We start from the raw sequence: 23,075 nt of genomic DNA, 5'->3' as shown, positions 1-23,075 counted from the left end.
GACAGAGATGGATCGAAGAGCATCCCCAGACTGTGTACCTGCTCCTTCAGGGGGAATGCAACAGATCTATCTCCCAGACACGGCAATCACCCACCCACATGGCCTGCATCTTTTCCAGATTCAACCCCACTTTATTGATAAACATCCAGTCCACCACTGCATCTATAATGTACAGTTGTGACCAATGTTTTTTCCTATCTTGTACCTACATATTTCCATTAGAAATATGTGGTTTTTTGCCATTCCAGTTGAAGTCTCCTGGGCAACATATACAATGTGAAAATCAGTCTCAAAGTGTTCAGCTAACAAAGTGAAAAATAAGCAATTGAGAAACTGCAAATGCAGAAAATCTTGGACTTTTCACACACAGCTGTGGAGTTAGTGGCTACATAAAACCAGAATATGTATGAGTCACTTGTATTTTTTTCATAGTCAAATGATATTTAAAGAAAGCACCCTTAAACTACAATTCAACCAATTAAATAACTGGCTTCTGTATTACCAAAAATACAAGCAAGTTTGAGATGCATAAGGAAATGCCCAATTGTAGTTTTTGTTAGAAACAAACAACATATTTAGGACAACCAAACATGAACAGTGCATTTAACCAACCGCTCCAACCATGAATATAGGCATTCTTGAAGTAGTTGACTAAAATTGTAATTTAATAACTCAATAATTAAATCAATACTTAGTTATTTAAAGCAATAAAGGTTATTAACCCTAAACTTAAATAAAGTTAGTAAGTGCCAACCTAACCCAACAGTATTTAAATTCTAAATATCATGGAAACCAAATTGACGATATGGCCTATACTGAATAATAAGAAGTACTATGGGAGCAACTGCTTCTTTCCTATGTAAACTGCTTATTGCACACTGCTTATTATATACTACTTGGAACTGTTCATATATAACTATAAAAAGGATGAAGTTAAGAACATTCAGGACTATTATCTCCCAGGAAGTCTTATTAGCTAAGTCAGTCCTGTTAGAAAACTCGTGTGATCCCCCACAGACACCGAAATTACAACACTAATTTTAAATGACAAATGACTACTCAGTGTCACAAAGCAGAAAATGTATGGCAATTAAGGAAACAATGTTAAAATAAATGAGCAAAAAAGGAACTAGGAGGCACATTTCCTCCATCTTAAAGTGAATTCTGCAAGAGTAAGTTATCAGATCCTGCCAGAGGAGCAAGCATTATTACATTCAAGAAAGAAAAATCCTAGCTGACAATTGGCTGAAAGCGATATTGTGATATACAACTCTATTGTTTTTCTCTTAGCAACCTTAAGAAAACTTCCAGGGATGGAAGGGGGTATCATGGTTGTTTTGAAGAAATTTAGGTTGACATTGCATCTGGTTAATAACATACTTGTACAGTATGCCACCCAGGAATACACAAGTCGAAACCTTGACTGTGAAAGTGAGGTAACTAGAAAACATATTGGTTGTATCCTGGAATGAAGATGTCCTGCTAATTATGGATCTGACTTACTTGAAATAACAGCAAGAAGTTCTTAAGGCAACAAAACAATTGCTCTGGATTCTATGGTTAGAAATGAATTGCTCTGGATAAGAACTTTTCAAACCATATTAGAATGTCTTAGGGCTCCTTGGAAGCATATTACAGATTCCTCAGAAATCCAACAATAAAACTGTTAGACTAGATTTATGAAAAAAATAAGTTGTATTCCATATACCCTGTCAATGTGCATCCACAAGACTGTTTTTGCACTGTTGGGTGTTTGCATTCCAAGGCTGCAATCATAACACCATTTACCAGGGGTGGGGGAGACCCACTGGATTCAATAGGACTTACTTCTGAGTAGACATGGTCCAGAATGCACTATTATTTCTTGACCGCATGCACAAAGGATCATCTACAATATGCAGGGATCCCTTCTCAGAAAAGTATAGAAATTATTCCAAAAAGATGGCAAGGTTGAAATAACACTGATCTAGCTACATAGTCTGTCTGGTATGAAAATGAACTCTGCCTGGGAGGTGACCACAATAAATTTGAGCAATAGATTGGTATTAGGCCTCTATAACTGGTTAGTAAACTGTTAGCAACTGAAAAGAGGCAACTGTTAGAAGGCTCAGTGTTCCAACAGCTGTCAATCTTACCTCTTTTCTCAATCAACCTCTTTTCTACAAGCAACCTCAAAAAATTAAATTGACCACAAACGGTCTGAACAGAGAAAGTAAAATCCAGAATTAAAATGTGCAATTCATCTGTAAGAAACCCAACAATTTCAAATGCTGTCGGACTTCAACAGGTGAGTGCTACTTCTTAACTTTCAAACTAATGAAAAATTTCTTTATTATGCTTCTGGTGCTGAACCTAAAACTGTATAGATTCTGATTAGTAAGGAGTCCTAAAAGATAACTTTTCAAAAAGATAACATATATGCAATCTGTGTAAGACTTTCTTTCTTATCACTGTACAATTCTATTCAGGTGTTCTACTATGTTTAATCAACATACAAGGGGGAAGCAAAGACAAGCTTGCTACTATTGCCTGTCAGTTGTCCTTCACAAGCTGAAGTGATAACTTCTGCCGTGGGGAACCTTCACAACGTGTGTAGGCTTCCCATTTGATTTAGGACTCTGAAAAACTGGGATGTAATCATGGGGAGTCTACGCAAGCGGAGGGTGACATGGACAGCAAGAAGGGGCAGTGCTAGAGGGCTTCCCCTTCCCTTTCAACCCCACGGCGCTGTGGTCTAAACCACAGAGCCTAGGACTTGCCAATCAGAAGGTCGGCGGTTCGAATCCCCACGATGGAGTGAGCTCCCGTTGTTCGGCCCCTGCTCCTGCCAACCTAGCAGTTGGAAAGCATGTCAAAGTGCAAGTAGACAAATAGGCACCACTGCATCGGGAAGGTAAACAGCATTTCCGTGCGCTGCTCTGGTTGGCCAGAAGCGGCTTAGTCATGCTGGCCACATGACCCAGAAGCTGTCTGCAGACAAACGCCGGCTCCCTCAGCCTACAGAGCGAGATGAGCACCGCAACCGCAGAGTAGTACCTTTACCTTTAAGCTGCAAAATGGACTGCCCCTCATAGCTTACAAAATTACAAGGTGAGCGGGGGGGGGGGGACAAGTTGGAGCCATATAACATGCTTTATCTGAACCAATTCTTTGCTCTCTCTTAATTCATGAGACGTTTAGACTCCAACAGCTTTGTTAATTATTGAATTAAACAGACTTGCCTCCCAAATCTCAAAAGGCTACAACAACACTAGATTATATTAACCAACCTCCTGCAGTTACTAGATACCTATATTATAATACAGCATGCAATTTGGTGGTGCTGATTAAGTAGAGTCTATGAAACTTACTAGCTAAGCTGCTCTGGAGTCATGGAATTTTCACACATTCAAACTGCTCAAGGAGAGTGTCAGCAAAACAAAAAGTCATTATTTCTTCCCTTCCCCTTCCATAGACTTTACAAAATCCTACATATGCATTGTACCCAAATCATAATGCAGCATACAGTATAATAGGAAGAAAAGACCTAATACATTTCTTGAAACACTGAGGTGTTAAGAATTACTCGAGAACAAACTAGAGGGCAAGGCCCCTTAACCAAAAATCACAGTATTTGTTCTCTGGCAAATCTAGCTCTCTCTTCAGGTACCATTTGAAGAGGACTAAAATGCACTACTTCTTATTGTACTCTTAGAAGTTGACACAGGACTGCTCCTGACATTCTAGTTATATGCTGGTATCAAGCCTCGTAGATATCTGGCTACATGGAGAGTTGTGTGACTGAAGTACTTCCAACAGTGTTCGAAATTAGCCACTTGCAACCGAGTAAAGAAAATGTAGAGATAGCCAGTAGCAGTACAACAGCTAGAAAACAACAAACAGACAAAAAAGCAATGGAGAGATTCTGGAAATGCCACTATAGTATCTATGAACTGTACACAGAACAAGCAGGGAGCATAGAGTTTTTGCGAGGCCATATAACATAAAGCTGGATATTTTCTTGCCGCATCAGATGGACAATTCAGACTAATGGGGGGGATACTTCAAAGAGTACTGACCGTGTGCACTCAGATGCCAGAATTTGCGTACCCTGGCACAAAATTTAATTTGCACTTTATCATATACAGCCCCAATGATAGATACCATCTGTATAGCATAAGCATGCACTAAACTTATTTAAAACTTAAGTATCCTTAAGACTGGTTATGTTTTCCAATTATGTGTACCTGCATCCCATTTTTCTGTAAAAATGGGTTACTATGCAGATAATTGAAAATATATTGTACAAATATTCAAGATATTTATCAGAAGTCCTATTACAGAATTGGTTCTGCCTAACTAAAAACAAACAAACCCCGAGACCAATAATCTCTTATAAATATTTCATAACATGCAGCTTGGCTTCCTTTTGACCTCAAACTATAATATTTTGCCAGGTTCACTTCCGTTTTGTCTTTAAATCTTCTGGTATGTTAAGTAAAAGCAATGACTCAACCGATAACGAAATTTGATCCAAATCAGGTCTTTTAAACCCTGAAGTCTAAAACCGGTCTTTTATTCCTAAAGAGTGATCTCCATGTCTTAATAAAGTTTACCTCTTCAGAAAACAGTATACAATGTAGTTCAATGTATAAAATATTGCATGTTATTCCCCCCCCCAAAAAAAAATTAGACATGACTTCTTTATTCTTTTGTTAGCTTGTCTATTTTCAGAGGCTTGCATAAAAAGTTTTCATATTTTTTCTACTTGTTTATCTGAACAAAGCAATTACGTTTTCTATGGCTCGAGTCCTGTATTCTTACTTGGGAGCAAGTCCCTTTTAGGTAAAGGGACTGACTTCTGAGTAGATACAGTGGATCTCTGGATACACACCTCTCTGGTTGCGTATCTTTCGGGTTACGCACGCGGCAAACCCGGAAGTATTTTCCCAGGTTTCACCGCGCACGCATGCACAGAAGCGCTCTACCGCGCCGTGCACATGCGCAGAACAGGCACGTCTGGTTGTGAATTCCTCAGGATCCGATCAGAGCTCCGAAATGGATCCCGTGCGCAACCGGAGGTACGTACTGAGCTGTAAGGAACATAATATTAGAGCACTATCTTTCACTGGCATACGTGGACTACAATTTTCTTTTGAAGCTGTAGCATTCAACAGCCTTGTGATGGTACAGTAAAAGTATGTCTCAGTATTGATCGTGAACACAACAAGCCATTTCCAATGCAGCAGCTACAATGGCACAATGGAGCAGTTTCCTGTGAACCCTCAAAATCAAGTGGGGGGGTTGGGGTTGGGGAATCCTCCAGAGCAGATTTTGAGGGCATGTAGGGGCATGAGAGGAGGCAGAAGTTCCTTTCCAACAGTGGAACTATGCAACTGGAGCACTGGAAACAACCCAATATATTCCAAGACTACAAATTACATGGTAGCCTTCATTTTATGAGACAAAGAAATAAAAATGCTGTTCTTACAAACATCTAAAGAGCACAGAGCAGCTAGGGGGTTAGCTAGAAGTCTTTAGCAGAACTGAAGTTCAGAGACTGCTATAACGTATTAGTCACTTGACCTTTAAAATTCAGTTTCTGACAATCTGATTTTATTAATATGGCCTGCACAGGTCTAGAGTACAATGCTTTAGATAGTTATTATTAAGAACTAATTCTTAAACACAGCATTTTGGTCATTAGGATCTGAAAACAACCAAAGTATGGAGACTCAAAACCATTGGTATTAAGTATCTGCTTTTCTCATTTGACAACTTACAAGCAAACAAAAACACTTTAATCTCTGGGCTACAAATGACAGCAAGCTGAACTGGAAGAAACATAATTGTAAAGGTGTAAAAAAAAAAACTGTAGAGACTTCTTTGGGAGGGGAGGGGAATCAGACTGAAACAGAGCAATGCCACAAAAGCAAAAGATGCGTATGAATACCAAATCTGAAAATAAAAATGGAGTAACAAGTGCATATGAAAGGACAGAAAAAGATGCCTACCTTTAAACCGACTGCTATAAGATCTGTAACAACACTGTGTGAAAAAAAATGGGAGAAAATGGAAAAGTTAGAAAAATAGTTATTGCACAGGCAGTGGTAAATAAAGCTTAAGGAAGAAAAAATATAAGAATGAAATGAGTTGTGGAGCGTTTTGCAAAAGAAATGGGACAGTTTAGTAACACACAGTGTGAGAAAAGGAAAGTTTAGTTAGAACATGTAGTAAAAACAAAAAACAAAACCCCTTTACACAACTCATTAAAGGAGTTTTTAGACACATCTATTACACAGGAAGTAGTGGAGACGTTTCCTTTACAAGCCAGACACATTTGGATTAAATTTCTACTGCTTTTTAGGGTGGGAAACCGTATGAAACCAGGAAAAGTGAAATACTCCTATAGCAGTTATTGCTTCTGTACTGTACAATAAAACACAAGAACAAGACCACACATCCTACATTGCCTCCTTAAGGGTAATGAAGTCTAGTAAAGTTATGAAAAGTAGTTCCACTTCTCTCATATTCCTTTCCATGCCCAGTCCATTTGTGGGATTTCGTTGCCATTCATCCTAAAGATGATACAGCAGACAGAAGCCACTGAGAAACAGATGGATAGGATCTTTCAAGGAGATTGTTCTGCAGTAGGGCCATAGCTTCTCTAAACAACAAAATATAACCCTGGGCATCCAAGCCCAAGCCCTGAAACATATTTCAACAAGAACCAAATGAAGGCAAAATTTAAGTGAAATTTAAACTACCTTGAGATTAATCTAACAACTAATCGTTTACTTCTGTTCTTCCTACACTCTACTGTATCAAACAATTTCCCAGAGTTTCCCCAGCCACTCTGGGCGGCTCCCAATCGAGTGTTAAAAACAATACAGCATTAAATATTATTAACTTCCCTAAATATTATCATCTTTAAGCTCAATATATTCTAAAGAATACAATCCCACCATGTCACTTCCTAACTATCATTGAGTAGAAGTTAAAGCCACAGCATCTGGCCAGTAATTCACCGCAGCAATCAGACCTGCTCCCCCACAAATAAGAATTTGGGAAATGGAAACTGGGTGTGTATCTCCTCTTCATCTCATCTATGTCTCAACTTCACATTCATTAAAACTGCTGCTTGTGAGCAACTACTTGTTATTTCTCACCTTCTCCAGCCCAAATAAGAGCTCTAGAAAGAGATGTGTGCTACTGGGCACTCTGGCAAGCAGACTTATTACAGTGCTGCTTCGCAAGACGAAAAGAATCCGTTCCGCGAGTCTCTTCCTCTAGCGGTTTTTTCGTCTTGCGAAGCAACCCTATTAGCGGCTGAGCGGATTAGCGCTATTAGCGGCTATTAGCGGCTTAGAAAAAGGGGGGGGGGCGAAAAAAACCGCAAGACTCGCAAGACGTTTTCGTCTTGCGAAGCAAGCCCATAGGGAAATTCGTCTTGCGAAGCGCCTCAAAAACGGAAAACCCTTTCGCCTAGCGGGTTTTTCATCTTGCGAGGCATTCGTCTGGCGGGGCACCACTGTATTGTATTCTATAAGCAACAGACAACACTTTTCTTCTAAATATCCTGCCAAATATCAAGAGAGGAGCAAAATGCAGGCTGTTCCTATATGTAGATGAGATGTTCTGTGATCCTATGTAATGCAGACCAATGTTGTAAGTGCTAGAGGGATAACACATGCTAGGCAGAATGTGTGCTCTTGCTTGGATGATAGAAAATACTTTTGTTCTTGCTGAAAGATGCAAGATAATCTGTGGTGTATGGAACTGTAACTGCTAGCTAAAACTGAGCAAGACTGTTATTTGATTTGTGAAAATGTGATGCAACATTAATCAAATTACCGCTTCCTTAAGTTTATTAAATTCATAGATGCATGGTAGATAGTGAAATGATACAATGAATAGAGATCTTCACCTTTGCCAAACACACCCACACCCAAATCTCTAAGGTTACAAACCACTTCTGATAGGACCTGCTTCATCTATCAGTATCACACGTAGCATTAACTTCTTATGCTAGCCATGTGTAAATAAAACAAAAATAAATGAAAAAACACATAACCAGAATACAAATATTTATGTATAACACCCAACCCATTGTAAAGATTATTAAACTATACAGAACAGTTGGGTAAGTATAGATACAGAATTAGTTTCATATGTGATAGTTTCAAGTATGCTCACTGTACAGAGATGAATGTCCCTAGTAAAAATACTAAAGTTCAATGCAAATGAAATGATTGATGAACTTTGGGTTTTTCCTTTAATTTTGAAATTGATTTTAAAAGAAAGAAAGAACAGAGATAAAGGAAACAGGACAAAGACAAAATAAAGTTATTGCAAACTTGAGTCCGATTTGGAATACAACCAGATAACTTATGCCTCTCTGAGAAACTATGTCTCTGAGCAGCATTTTAAAATATGTTGCATTTGTTTTCTTTGTTCTTTCTAGTACTATTAATACTGTATTATTTTTCTATTAATTGACATGAAGACTGACATAATCAAGGAAGCAGGCACATTGTGCAAGGTTAATATCTAGATTTTTGTTGGATGATTTCTGGATGCAAATTGTGCACAACACATGCAAGCTATTGCAAAGATCTGGGCAGCTGTAGAACTGCTATGTCAAAGCAATACTTCAAGTTTACACCGAACAAGACCCTTGCATTGCACGAGCACTACACATTTTCAGCCGCAACTTTCACTGATGAAGAATGTTTGCTCTCAAGCCAACAAGAGAATGGTTGGATCCAGAAAAATGCTGGCAGAGTGGCATGCTCATCCCCAGCAGTTCACCAAAAAGTCTCCCCCAAAAGGTTGGGGGACTCTGCAGAATGGAGTGGGATGTAGTGGCCATGGGAGGATGTCTGGCAAACAAACCAGAGTACATGTTATAATAACCACAGTTGGCTCCAGCACCAAAGGGAAGGCTGCTTTCGGTCTGCTCAAGCCACCATAGCAAGATGGGACACCCAAATTATACACCTGGTAAGTTCAACTTAATAAATAAGGTCATTTGTCCTATTAAGCACTTGCAGGTTCAGTTGACACTATTCATCAGAAACTTTTTTAATGTCAGGAATTACCAGAAAACGCGGGTCATCAGCTTGAGTACAGGCCAAAGAATCAAAATATGCAGTAGTTTTAAATTGCTTTCACAGATCACTCAACTAAAGTAGATTCTCTTGAGACAACAATAGGAGAACAAATCCATTTGTATACTAACAAGATTCCTCTCATCTGTGCAACCTAGTTCTTTTACTTGAACAACAGTAGGGGAATATGGGAAGAAGAACAACGGTCAAATCAGGTCACAATAATATTTAATGTTTTTGTTCAATGACTAGACTATGGCTGGGTGATGCATCAACACACCGTCCAAAATCAATTTGAAGTCTACATTGTAGTAACAGTTTCATAATATTCGGCATGGTGATATATTGTGAATCACAATGTGTGTGAGCGCGGTATGTAAAAAATTGTGATGTGGTAACAACTGTGAAGCCAATCATTGTTTCTTTCGTGATTTCTGCCACAGTGTCTCTCTGTACCAGGGCTCAGCAACCTTTTCCAGCCATGGGCCGGTCCACCTTCCCTCAGACCATGTGGTGGGCCGGACTATATGGGGGAGGGGAAAATGAACGAATTCCTATGCCCCACAAATAACCCAGAGATGCATTTTAAATAAAAGGACACCTACTACTCATGTAAAAACACACTGATTCCTGGGCAGTCCGCAGGCCAAACTGAGAAGGCAACTGGGCTGAATCCGGCCCACAGGCCTTAGGTTTCCTACTGCTGCTCTGTACTATAAAATAACAATTGTAACAATACATTAAAGGTAAGTAATGGTGTATCAGTTTTAGGCCCCTAAAATAGTAGCAGTTGCCAGGACTTCACCCTATTTGCCTCTACATACAGTGGTACCTCGGGTTATATATGCTTCAGGTTACAGACTCTGCTAACCCAGAAATAGTACGTCAGGTTAATAACTTTGCTTCAGGATGAGAACAGAAATCGTGCTCCGGCGGCGCGGCAGCAGCAGGAGGCCCCATTACCTAAAGTGGTGCTTCAGGTTAAGAACAGTTTCAGGTTAAGAACAGACCTCCAGAACGAATTAAGTACTTAACCCGAGGTACCACTGTACTTACATCAGACATTGTGATATATAGGCAGCCCCCCGTTTATGCGCATTCAATGTGTGAAACCGTATATATGTGCATTGCACTGAATTCGGAAGAGACCCGGAAACGTCATAAAGACATTACTGAAACGTCACTTAAAAGGGTGGGTTGTGGGCGGAATGGGAGGTTTCTGGGCTTTTTCAATGGGTTTCGATTATACGCAATTTTACTGATGTGTGTGATGCATCAGAACGTATTCCACACATAAATGGAGGGCTGCCTGTACTGGTATATTGCAATCTTTACCTGGTGGTATATCTTGATGTTGAAAACCAGCCACTGCTCAGCCCTAGACTAGATTGAGCTCAAATTAGGAAGTTTTTGCAAATTCCAGTGTACAATCCCTCTGTAGGTTTGTTTACTATTTTACGTAGTAAAGTGGTTCACGCGAGAATGCCCCCTCCCCCCCCAAAAAAAAAAGGTCAGGAAATGCCCCACAAGAACCACATCAGTGTCACCTGAATACATACACACTGTACCTGATATTCAGCTAACAGCACTGCTCTCCCCAGCAGCTTCATTGACAATAAAAATACTCAACCTATTCCTAATAATGCTGCCACACAAAGCCACACCGTGGCTCTCCAGACTATGTGTCCATATCCCAATAAAATGTACTATCTTGGATTCTCCATATCCACATAGCCAAGCAGTCATTCCCCTAATTCAAATATTGCAATGATCACGGATGAAAACCCACTTGTTTCTTCCCCAAAAGAGGTTTGATTTGGGGGGGAGGTGTTAAACACAAATATCCTATGCAGAAGCATCCTAATCTGAAGTCATTTTACTTACAGATCTAATTGGTTTTGTGAGAAATACAACAAATTCATAAATAAACATATTGACATTTGTTGCTATCCAATTATTTTATTATAGACATGAACATTAAATCAATATGGTGTATGGTGCCCGACGCATATTTGCAAGCATTTAAAAGAATGCTGTTAGTATGGCTGTAAATATTAATTAGCCGATTAATCAACTAAAGCATTAATCAATCAATAGTGTGGGCAATCTTAAACTTTAAGGCTGTAAGTTACTTTTGAAGTCATTTTATTTCCAGCATATTAGCACCACTGGGAATGAACAAAACACATTCAAGTCCACCTTTCTTCTAAAAATGAATGATAGCTTTTAGTAAATGTTTTGCTAAGTATCTGTGTTGATGTTTTGGTGATACGTAGATATATCAGTTGCCTGAAAGGCAGAACAAAAAAACATTCAGCTCTATTATTTAGGTATCAAAGTAAATTATTTACATCCCTTTAAAAATATAGATTTGTTTGTTCTATATCACAAAATACTTAACATTCATTTTTTTTTTACAATTAAAGGGTTATTTATTTGCCTCTTAGCAATTGTTCACCCTATCCATCAATATAAAAGATACCGTATATAATTTTCATTAACTTTAATTGGGGAATACTTCCTTCAGCCATTCAACAAACTAAAACTAAGCAGAAATGTTACACAACACCCCAGTACCTAAAACTTACCAAATAAGGTTCCTAAGCACCATGTATTAATGCATTCTAGATACAGTGGTACCTTGGGTTACATACGCTTCGGGTTACATATGCTTCAGGTTACAGACTCCACTAACCCAGAAATATTACCTTGGGCTAAGAACTTTGCTTCAGGATGAGAACAGAAATCGTGCTTTGGCGGCGCGGCGGCCCCATTAGCTAAACTGGTGCTTCAGGTTAAGAAGTTTCACGTTAAGAACAGACCTCCAGAACGAATTAAGTACTTAACCCGAGGTACCACTGTACTTTTGTTACACAACCCACACCTCACCCACATTGCAGCTTTAGTATAAGTAAAGCCACATACCAACAGACATCTTGCCTCATTGTAATTAGCTGAATTAAGCACACAGACACCCATTTACAGCATGACTTGAGCATCATTTCTGTGTTAAAAACTTGCACCTTTGAACCAATTTCCTACACTCTTAGGACACCACTATTGCACAGACTTCCCCTTCCCATCTGCTCTGCTGAGCCTCCCAGACCTCCAGAGCAGATTTTGGGTCAGTCTCGGGGACTGGATGGGAAATCCATTGTATCAATGAAGTCTGTTCCACAGGCAGAGGAGACACATTATATTTCATTCTTAATACTTACTTTGCCTCCAGGACAAACTGCAAGCCCACTATAAGTGAAGTGATTGTGGTGGGGAGTGAGATCACAAGATAGTTGTAATGACTGGCATGTAATACTTTTCTGTATGTCTACTTAGAAGCAAGCTCCTGTGAACTCAGCGGAATCAACATATATAGAGTTAAACTGCCAGCCTGCTAAGAGTGTTGCAATATGACCATAGTTCCAATTTGTTTCTAAGAAGCTGCCCTGTAACCAAGTTGCTTCCGATTCTTTTCCTGGTGACTGTGTCTGAGGAGGCAGCAAAACTGACTCCATCAGGTTAGCTGGCTCCAACTGCCATTTTGCTTCCTTGTTTCTCAGAACTGCCTCCTCAGCAGCCATTTCAACTGGTCACTACAAGTTGAACTAGACTAACTTTAAGAATTGATGCGTTGAATGTGCTTTATTGCTTTCATTCCTCTTTCCTTTAATACGATACGTCTAATAAACATTATGCCTGTGGGCATAGCCTGCCTCGTATCTTTAATCAAAGTACAGAGCTTAGAACAGTCTAAGCACTGCAGAAATTATGGTGGATTGGGAACTTGGCACAAGATGGGTGGTTTGTGTTTGTTAAAGGAAAATTATTCTCCTTAGTCTACCTATAAAAATCTCATGTCCAAGCCAGAAGTATGCTTTAAGGGTTTAAATATGGTGTGGGTGAGGTTGCAGTGACAACTTCTGAGAAGTATTGTGGACCTTCTGCATTACAGCCTTTGTATTAAGTACACATCAGGCTGATAATCGTTAGCTTAAAACTGCCTAAAAAATCATGGCTAAGTATGACTTTAAACCCAAATTCAATGCTGGTATTCTACCGAACAGACCAAAATTTCAAAGCTTCGTTTTACACTTAGGTAAAGGTAAAGGGACCCCTGACCATTAGGTCCAGTCGTGGCTGACTCTGGGTTGCGGCACTCATCTCACTCTATCAGCCGAGGGAGCCGGCATTTGTCCGCAGACAGCTTCCGGGTCATGTGGCCAGCATGACTAAGCCGCTTCTGGCGAACCAGAGCAGCACACAGAGACGCCGTTTACCTTCCCGCTGGAGTGGTACCTATTTATTTACTTGCACTTTGACGTGCTTTTTAACTGCTAGGTGGGCAGGAGCTGGGACCGAGCAACAGGAGCTCACCCCGTCGCGGGGATTCGAACCGCCGACCTTCTGATCAGCAAGTCCTAGGCTCTGTGGTTTAACCCACAGTGCCACCCGCGTCCCTGTTTTACACTTAGGAAGTGGTTAAACCTATACCTACTTTATATAGTGAAGTAAATATAAAGTACTTTGCACATTTCGTGTAATCTTCTAAAGCAAACTCAGAAACCATAGTTTAGTCATTTCAATTTTAAAGGTGGGCACCTAAGCAAAGCTGGTAGAACCAAATTCACACCTAAAAGGGGATTTGAAGTTTGTCTTCTGGCCAACCTCTTCATACAGCGTAGAACTATAAACTATGGTGTATAATTTATATCAAGTAGGAATTACATCTTTTAACAAATAGGACACATGCAACTAAGACCACCAGACACTTATTGAAATCCTGAGAATATCGGTTTCCTTTGTTTGAAATGTGCTACAACCCATGTATTTGCAAAAGAGTACCTGAAAGGGTAGGGACGCAGGTGGCGCTGTGGGTTAAAGCCTCAGCGCCTAGGACTTGCCGATCGAAAGGTCGGCGGTTCGAATCCCTGCGGCGGGGTGCGCTCCCGCTGCTCGGTCCCAGCGCCTGCCAACCTAGCAGTTCGAAAGCACCTCCGGGTGCAAGTAGATAAATAGGGACCGCTTACCAGCGGGAAGGTAAATGGCGTTTCCGTGTGCAGCTCTGGCTCGCCAGAGCAGCGATGTCACGCTGGCCACGTGACCCGGAAGTGTCTCCGGACAGCGCTGGCCCCTGGCCTCTTAAGTGAGATGGGCGCACAACCCCAGAGTCTGTCAAGACTGGCCCGTACGGGCAGGGGTACCTTTACCTTTACCTGAAAGGGTTAAAAATGTAGGCTAATTATATTTGTTTTTTCATTTCACAGTTTTGAAGATGGAAAAACACATTTGGAACACTTGTGCTTAGCAGTATCAATTATTCAGCTTACAAGGAGAGGTGCTGCTTTTATTCAAGATACTGGGGTTTTTATTGAAAACGATACACAAATGTGCACTCTAAACATGGTATAAATCGTGCATCTACACTGCATGCTACTGATTCACTTTAAATTTCTGAAAAGGCTTGTGCTCAACTACCTATGGTATAACAGTATGAAAGTCAGCTTTCCACAATATCACTTATTAGTGGGGATAAATCATGTTGTATAAAGGTTAGATTAACCCCAACGATGTCATGTCTAGATGAAATCTACTAAAGTATATTTTTAAGAGTTATTAAGTAACAGAATCCTGAAATGCGTTCGCCATAGAGAAACATTGATATTCAAGTTAGAGGTGAAGATTGCAATCCTGTACCTAAATTCCTGGGAATAAACCACACTGACCTCAATGGGAATTACTTCTCAGTAGATATGCTTCACTCAGTAGTGAATCACGATTGCACACTCAATTGTACTATTCATAATCCCGTATCATTTATTACCTATTTATTTATTTATTAAACTGCACACCGCTTGATTGCTGAAAGCCCTCAAAGAGGTTTACAAAAAGATAAAACAAAAGTATACTTCCAAAAAAGGTAATGGAAATCTGGGCTTAGCAACTAATTTTATGAAGCAACCCACTCACAGTTATGCATAAGAGCACTGAGCCTTCTCAAAGTACATATGCTTAACTTAAATGCCAGTCTGAGTCTTGTTTACAGTAACAGAAAGCAGAAACTTTCAGTGCAGGAAAACATACTGCAAAATATGAACACTTTTATCTGATCTTCATCACTAAATACCACCCAACTTTTCATGCATGCTCCACCAGGCAGATACTCTTGATCTGCACACAATGGTCCAAAGAATGAGCACCCACACTGATAGCCAACAATCAAATGATCAATGTGCACAGACACAGTACCAACCAATATATTCTCCATAATATAGTATGCACATGTGTGTGTGTAAATATTTTCCACAATAAGAGTCTCCATAATATTCACATGCCCTGTATTTCAGGATAAAATAGCATGTGGTGGGGTTGGGGTGTTAATCAGAACCTGAAATGCACCAACCCATGAAACTTAAAACACACATTTGAATTTTGCATTACAGTCGGGACAGAAAAAGCTGCAATTGAGAAAACCACCATCGCAAGGCAACATCCAGAGAGAGAAGGTACAGGTAAGACTTTTCCAGAGGCTGATTTAAACACCTGAAGAGCAAACACGACGGGGTCTGTTTTCATTACTGCGTGAGACTAGAGTTCCAATTAATTAGTTAATGGCCTTCACCAGTCCCAAGTAGAGATTAAAGCGATAAGCTTCTCCAGTTGTTGCTGATGACTGCGCTTTACAAGGCGGCGGGCTACTACAGTATCTGCTTAAGAAGAGGGGGAAAGAAATCTGAAGGGAGGGGGGCAGAAACACCGCGAGTCACGATGCAATGTTAGAAGCGGGCGCGTCTGCAACCTTTAACTTAAGGCGGCGCTCTCCATTTCCTGGTTCTGCTCTTGCGCAGCGGCGGAAAAGCCACGATGCGCTCCGGCAACCACCCCCTCTGGTGGGAGTCTCCCCGGGCTCAACGAGGAAGCGCTCCTCCCGCGGCCTGCTCTCGCTCACCCCCCTTTCCCCACGACCAGCAAGCTCCGTCTCCCCCGCGCGCGACGCGCCTTCCTCCCTCCCCAAGAACCTCGCCACGCTTTCCTTCCTCGTCGCGCCAAGGGAAAACTCCAGTTCCCCCCCACACCTGACACGCAGCAGCTGCAAAAAGAGAGAGAAGCAAGCAAAACAAAACGCCGCCCTTGCAAGCCTTGCAACTTAGGCTCGTCTCCTTTACTGCTGTCGCAACGAGAAAGAGGAAGAGAGAGCGGGGTGGGGACGGGGAGAAATCTGTTGCTCTTGTAGGAGGCTTCCTTTTTGGAAGGAGGAGGGGGGGGAAAGAAAGATCCAACAATGGCCAGCGAGGAAGGGACGGAGAGAGACTTAGAAAGTCGCCCCAGCCAGCTGCACGGCTCCCGAGCGCAACAAGACGTAAGAAGTTTTCGAGGCGGGCTCGTCACGCCGTACCTGGGGGAAAAGTTGCGCGCTCGCTCTTTCTCCTCCTTCTCCCCCACCCCGGCAGGTTCGGGGGAAGGGAGAGGAAGAGGAGGCCGGGCCAGCTTGTTTTTCCTTCGCCTTCACATGCCCGAGAAGCAGCTCCCGCTGCAAACCCATGACCCCTCTTCTCCTCCGCCCCCCCCCCCACCCAAAGACGCGAGGAGAAGGAATGCGAAGAACCGGATTTTGGAGGGGCGGGCGCGCAGATCCGAAAGGAGGCGGCTCGAAGCAACATCCCCCAACACATGCGCCAGATGCCGCCCTTCCCTCCTGTCCCACCTACGTATTATGCGCCCCACCCCACCTACCTACTTACCTGCCCGGGTGACCGCACCTTTTATCGCCGCCGCCGATCTCCACCCCCCACCCCGCGCTTCCTCTTTCGCTCCCACCAGCCCCGCCGCTGCCCTCGGCGCCCCTCCACCAAGCCGGGATATTTGGCAAAAAAAACCCCAGAGGTAGAGAGATAACAGTGTGCACAAAGCGAAGCAGCCACTGGCCCCGGGGAGGTGGGGACGGGGGAGGGATTGGGAGGGGGGGTTGGAAAGGGAAAGACACCCCCCCCCCGCTTTTCGCCTCCACAGGCGGGTGCAATCCGCCCGTCCGCGACCGCCGGGGCGAGGCAGGTACTTACCCATCCATGGCACAGACAGGAGGAAGGAAGCGGCGAGGGACGGGACAGGGCGAGGGGGAGGGAAGGGAAAGGGAGCGGAGCGGCCGCCTCACAGAAGGAAAAACGAGAAAGGATGGGCGAAGCGGGGGGGCGGGGCTGCCGGCGGCGCGCAGGCGCGACAGCTGGGCCCGGCCCGGCCCGCCCCTCCCTCCTCCTCCTGTTGCCGCCGCCCAGCTCGTCGAGGCTCCGGGACACACCCAAGCGTCAGCTGGAGAGGGGCGGGGGAGGCGCGCACGCGGGCACGGCAAGGTGCGCGTGCGTCCCCCCCCCCCCGGCTTCGAAGGCTTCTTGCCTTGCCTGGGAGAGGCGAGCGAGAGCGCGCGCCCGCATGCAAATGAACACGCGCGGCTCCCCGGGAGATCTCGGGGCGCGAGCCTTCGGCGGCAATAACAACAGGCAGCAGCTGTTGCTGCTGCTGTTGCCGCGGGCGGGGGGCGCGCGCGCGCGCTGCCCTTCCCCTCAGACTCGGCAAGTCCATTTCTCCAGGAATGTTTTTCGGGGCGGGGGGGGAGAGACGTGGGAAAGAGTCGGCACGCGGGGTGGATGGCACAATAATACGAGAGAAAATAATCTGCTGTATTCGCAACGGTTCCGGACCTGTTCTCAAAGTTTTCCGGTACTCCTTGCCTCGTTTAGCCAGACTTAAAATGGACGCATATATAATAATGGGGGGGGGGGGGAGTGAGAAAGAAAAAGCTTTCTCCGAGTAAACACTGAGAAGCGCCTTTCTGCCCTCCTAATGGCAGACGTAGAAGACAGAAAGCAGGGCGGGTTGTAGTTGGCGGATTGTTTGCTACCAAAGCCATTTTGGGAACGTCCAGCAGCTCCCGGAGTGCAAGGGTTATTTTCCATTGAACATGTAGCAGTAGGAATATCTATGTGTGGGCTACAAACCAACCGAGTAAGGCAGTGTGTTTAACAACACTATCCTAAGCTTACAGGCTCTGAAGTAAATTCCATGTTGAGTTCAATAGGCTACACTCCTATAACTTGGAAGAAAACCTCATTGGAGGCAATGGAACTTCTGGGCATGTATAGGATTGCATTGTAAAATGTTCCTAACTCTGTATTGGACAGTGGCCAAAAAGCTTTCCAAAAAGCCCATATTACAGGGGCAGGGTGACCTGGCTTTCACACCCCAGGACTGGAGACACTGATAACTTGAGGTTCCCCAAATTGCTACAGGTACAGGTAAAATGTTAATTCTTCTCAATCCATGGGAAAGCTCTTCTTGCATGCAATGAGAGATATTAGCGAACAACCATCTGTGGGCAGGGCCATACCAGTCTGAAGAAATAAATGCTTCTGTGCTGCTAGGAATAAACATAATTAAAGGCTCTTGGGAGTATCTGCCTCTTCTAAGGACAGGTAATTCTGCAGTTGTCTCTGCATCCAGGAGAAAGACTGAATTATCCATTCACACCCAATTCAAAGATGTGTCAGAATTACCTGGCGTGCCATGTGAATCTCTATTCTGAGCCAGTGTTCTAGTCATTCATACAAAGACATAGCAGGTAAACTCCTAGTCTTTGCCAGGCTAAATGAGAACAGATTTCATTAAAATACTGCACACTGTATGTCCATTTTATATTTCAGCTTCAGCAAACCATATTTGGGTGTGGCTCCTATTTAGATTTTTTTCTTGGTTGGAAGTGAGGCAGTTGTTGCTAGTCCTCAAGTTACTGACGTGAAAGGAAACTGAAAGTTCATCTTCCATTATTTTACCTTGGACTTTCAGTTGCATTTCCATTCTGTAACCTGAGAACCAAGGTAATCCACTCTACAGATGACTATGAGGGAATCTAATTAGCAGCCATACCAGGCTTTCATTTGTCCAAGACCAGGATTGAGACTGCCGTGGTACAACAAAAGGAAACTTTCCAAAAGGAGTAAAATGCAAAAAAATAACCCAACAACCCTAACCCTCCTCCACCAGAAAGAGCACACAGTTTGTATAATTTTCATTGTCCTTGACTCACCCTAGTTAGTGGCCTTCTAAACACATGCAGTGTGATCCTATACACATTTACTCAGAATTAAGCTCCACTAAAATAAAACTGACTTGCCCCCTAAATAAGTGATTGCAGCTTTGAAGAGCAGCAGGAATGGTGGCTTAGGGATCACACTGTATCCACAGCTCAGTCTGGGGTTACTTAAACAATTCTTGACCCTGGATGGATTCTGTACACCCAACAGTTGTTGCTGGGTGTTGTCATTGGCCATGCAATCTAAAGCAGACTATTGATTTTAGTGGACAGAGCTGATCCATATTGAAATTAATTTTAGATAAACTCTTCTGAGAGCTTAAGTACTTCCTTGGGAAATGAGACCAAAGGTCCCATTTAGTCCAGAATTCTATCACCTGCATCCAGCTAGATGTCTCTGGAAGGCTCACAAATGCACAAATGCAGCATGATGGCACCCCCTGTTGTTTGAACCCAGGATATGGTAATCGGAAGCAAGTGAAGAGCTCCACATGCACAGGAGAATCCCGTAGACAGCAGAACCCAGATAGATTGCCTTGTGCCAATGAAGAAATCTAAGGGAGTTGTTCAAGTCTTTGAAACTCAAACCCTGTTTTACAGTGTCAGTTGTCAAAGCTGCCAGTTTTGTTTGTTTTGATAACAGATGCCTAAGCTTTTATGTAAGGGCTGGGAGAACTGGGCCTTGAATTTCCCCCACACTCTGCATTTTAGTATAGAGTATTTTCCCACCAGGATGTTTAGAGCTCAGTAATGCCCAGCCACAAGCATTATAAAAATGTGAGCCAAGCCTTTCTTTTTTTACATCCTATTAGGCTCTCATACTCAAAAGCACCATGATAGCATAAAGTCTCATTCACCCCATTGGGCTTATGCCATTGAATCACTGCAGATTAAGGGTGGCATGTAACTTAGTTTTACTCAGTTTAGACCCATCAAAATTAACTTAGTCATGTTTATTAATTTCAGTGGGTCTACTCTGAGTAACAGTTGGATTCCACCCCATGTTATTATTTTTAAATCTTTAATCATATTTCTGTTTCAGATTCTTTACACAGGCCACATTCTACATCTTTTCAAATAAGAGAGTCATATATTTGGGGCACACAAAGCCCATAACTACTTTGACTTAAGTGGTACCATCTGAATGGCAGTGCCAGAGTCAGACTAGACCTGTAGGAGACCATACTTGAATTGGATGTAGGCACTACAGCCCGAGATCAGTTGCTGTCCTGCAAAAAGCTGAAGCACAAAGTGCCAAACTGCAATATGAAGCACGGCTTTATTGGGGAGCCATGGAACAGGCTACTAGCACCTATTTTATGCCTGGACAATCCAAATTTCAGCAGCTTTCTTCCATGACTTACTAACATGGTGCCTATGACCAGTGGCGTAGTGTGGGTTGCTGGAGCCTGGGGCAGGCACAGGCATGCCAGGTGGCAGGGCATGGAGGCTGAACGGAGCCCACCACGCTAGCCCAGTCTTCACTGCCGCTGCCGCTGGAGTGACCACCCCCACTGGAGCCAAGCAAGGCCACACTGTGGCACCTACCCACTCATGGGCGGGGGGAGCCCAGCCGGCAAACGTGGCCATGGGTGGGCAAATCCCCCCAACACCTGCGGAGAGGAGCACCATGCTGGAGTAGCCTGCATGGGGGCACCTGGTTTGTACCACCTCAAAATTGTGTGCCTGGGTCCATGGCCCTGCTGGCACCCCCCGTGCTATGCCCCTGCCTATGAGCACACATAGACCCTCAGAGACCTTCCTGGCACCCTTCCTCTGTTGAAATTGGGCTTGAAATAAACATTCTATCAAAGCCAGCGGAATAGGTTGTGGTGTGTGCTTGGTTAAGTATGTGTGTGTGATGTCCACAACAGTTCCTCTGGTGTGCAGATGTGCTCACGGGCCACAAAAGGTTGGCAAACCTTGCTTTATACTTTTCCTTTATACATTGTTGTGCCCACCATCTGGAATGCTCTCCCTACTGAGATGAAATGTGGTACAGTGGTACCTCAGGTTACAGACACTTCAGGTTACAGACGCTTCAGGTTACAGACTCCGTTAACCCAGAAATAGTACCTCGGGTTAAGAACTTTGCTTCAGGATGAGAACAGAAATCGTGCTTCAGCGACAGCGGGAGGCCCCATTAACTAAAGTGGTACCTCAGGTTAAGAACAGTTTCAGGTTAAGAACGGACCTCCAGAATGAATTAAGGTCTTAACCCGAGGTAGCACTGTATAAAAATATTTTAAATGTATAAATGAAACAAAATGCTACCTAACAATTGCAGAGACCTATATTGCATGCTCCTATTTTGTGCCTAAATAAGGCCATGAGATATGAGTACACGCAGTCCCCAGGGTTGCCAACTCCTGAAAGACAACTCTGAAACCTGAATGTGGCCCTGGCAGTGGGACCTCAGAGAGTCAGGACTCAACAGGTTGAAGGACGGGATCTTAGTGTGAAGGGCAGGTGATAAATTGTAATCACAAAAACAGTGATAGGAGATAAAGTGCAAGGCCTTGTATCCTAGGGTACGGCCTTGCATCAAAGGTGTGGAGTCCTTTGCCTGGATTAGAGTGCAGCTGCTCATCTAAGGTATACTGCTACACCAAGGATTTGTTTACAAGTCCTCTGCCTCCAAGCAGTACATCTAAACATGATTCAAGGCTAAACTCTTAAATGTGTCACAAGCACAAAGCAAGAGCAAAAAGATCACAGCCAGAGTCATAGATTATTAAGACATACTGTATATGCAGTATATTATTAAGGAATTAGAAGATGTTCTAAAAAAACAACAAAAAACACCCCCAAACAATTTACCCACTTTGCATATGGAAAACACTGGTGCTAAGTGACAGCCCAAATGACAAGCAATGAAAACATGGTGAAGAATATTAAGCAGATCAACCAACAAAGTGAGTCAACCTAATGATGGTACAAGTTGTCACAACAGGAATCATGTCAAAGAATTAAGTTCGTTGAAAACATTTACCCCTTGTTTGCATGCATACCTTGTTTTGCCTCTCATAACACACGGAGAAGCAAAGACATTCACAACCCCCTTCCATTACCAACAAGAATATCTCCTGCATTCATACACAGACCCTTCTGTCATCCTGTATTCCACTTCTGCCCCATCTCACCTTCTGTTTGGGGCTGGAAAACATGATGCTGGGGCAGGGTTGGGGCCAGGTTGCTCAACGTGGGTAGCAGGAGTGCTGGCAGTGACTGGCTCAGGAAAGCCAGGAGTGGAACAAAGCAGCCAGAGCAGCTGTGGCATGGCTTCTCCAAACCATCTTCATTTACTGCTAGTTTGTAGGCTCATCTCACCCAAAGCATATAGGGAACAACAGAGGCTGAGGACCCTAGGCCATAGGAAGGAATTGGGAGGGAAATGGGACTCAGGAGACGCAGCCCAAGGGGCACTGTTGTTGAGCTTTTTTGCAAGATTGCCCAAAGTTATTAAGCTTTTTTTTGGGGGGGAGGGATAGCTCTGCCCAAGCCAGGCATCCAGGAGGGACAGTGGCTCCAGCACCCGGTACACCCAGCCCCTGCTTTCCTACACTACTGGCACTGTGGTGGACCACTTTGATTTCTTTCACTGCTGGCACCAGCTGCTTGCACACAAGATATGTCACTGTCAGTTATCTCTTCAGCTACAACATGCATGCTGCCATTCTGCATATGCAAGTTGCAATCATACAATATATTTTTTTTAAGAGTGCTGGAAAATGAGCCAAAGGCAGGAAAGCTTCCCTCTCCCTTGAACAGGTGGGGAGGAGTTCTGGTCGAGTAAGCTGGTCAAGTTCTGCTTGGTTGACTACCTTCATCCAGCATCATTGGTCCACAAGGTTCCTTGTACCAACTATAGAAGGCAAATAATGTGTGGAACTGCATTTTTATCTATT

General features: G+C 43.2%; 1 protein-coding gene across 1 annotated transcript in view; it reads right to left on the bottom strand.

Moving 5' to 3' along the window:
- The window catches only part of PTBP3 (polypyrimidine tract binding protein 3), a 49,021-nt gene extending 31,746 nt beyond the window's left edge, over window positions 1–17,275 (bottom strand). Inside the window, exons 1-2 of the mRNA XM_079959915.1 lie at window positions 17,144–17,275; window positions 5,994–6,027 (exon numbers count right to left, since the gene is read on the bottom strand). Coding sequence (XP_079816041.1) covers window positions 5,994–6,027; window positions 17,144–17,151 — 42 coding nt within the window. The 5' untranslated portion in view covers window positions 17,152–17,275. The remainder of the gene's footprint in view (window positions 1–5,993; window positions 6,028–17,143) is intronic.
- Between the last annotated feature and the right edge of the window lie 5,800 nt (window positions 17,276–23,075).

The sequence above is a fragment of the Podarcis cretensis genome (genome assembly GCF_951804945.1).
Source record: "Podarcis cretensis genome assembly, chromosome: 17".
In the NCBI taxonomy this organism is placed as follows: Eukaryota; Metazoa; Chordata; class Lepidosauria; order Squamata; family Lacertidae; genus Podarcis; species Podarcis cretensis.
Note: the sequence above shows the minus strand (reverse complement) of the source record. Positions and strands in the feature narration are given on the sequence as shown.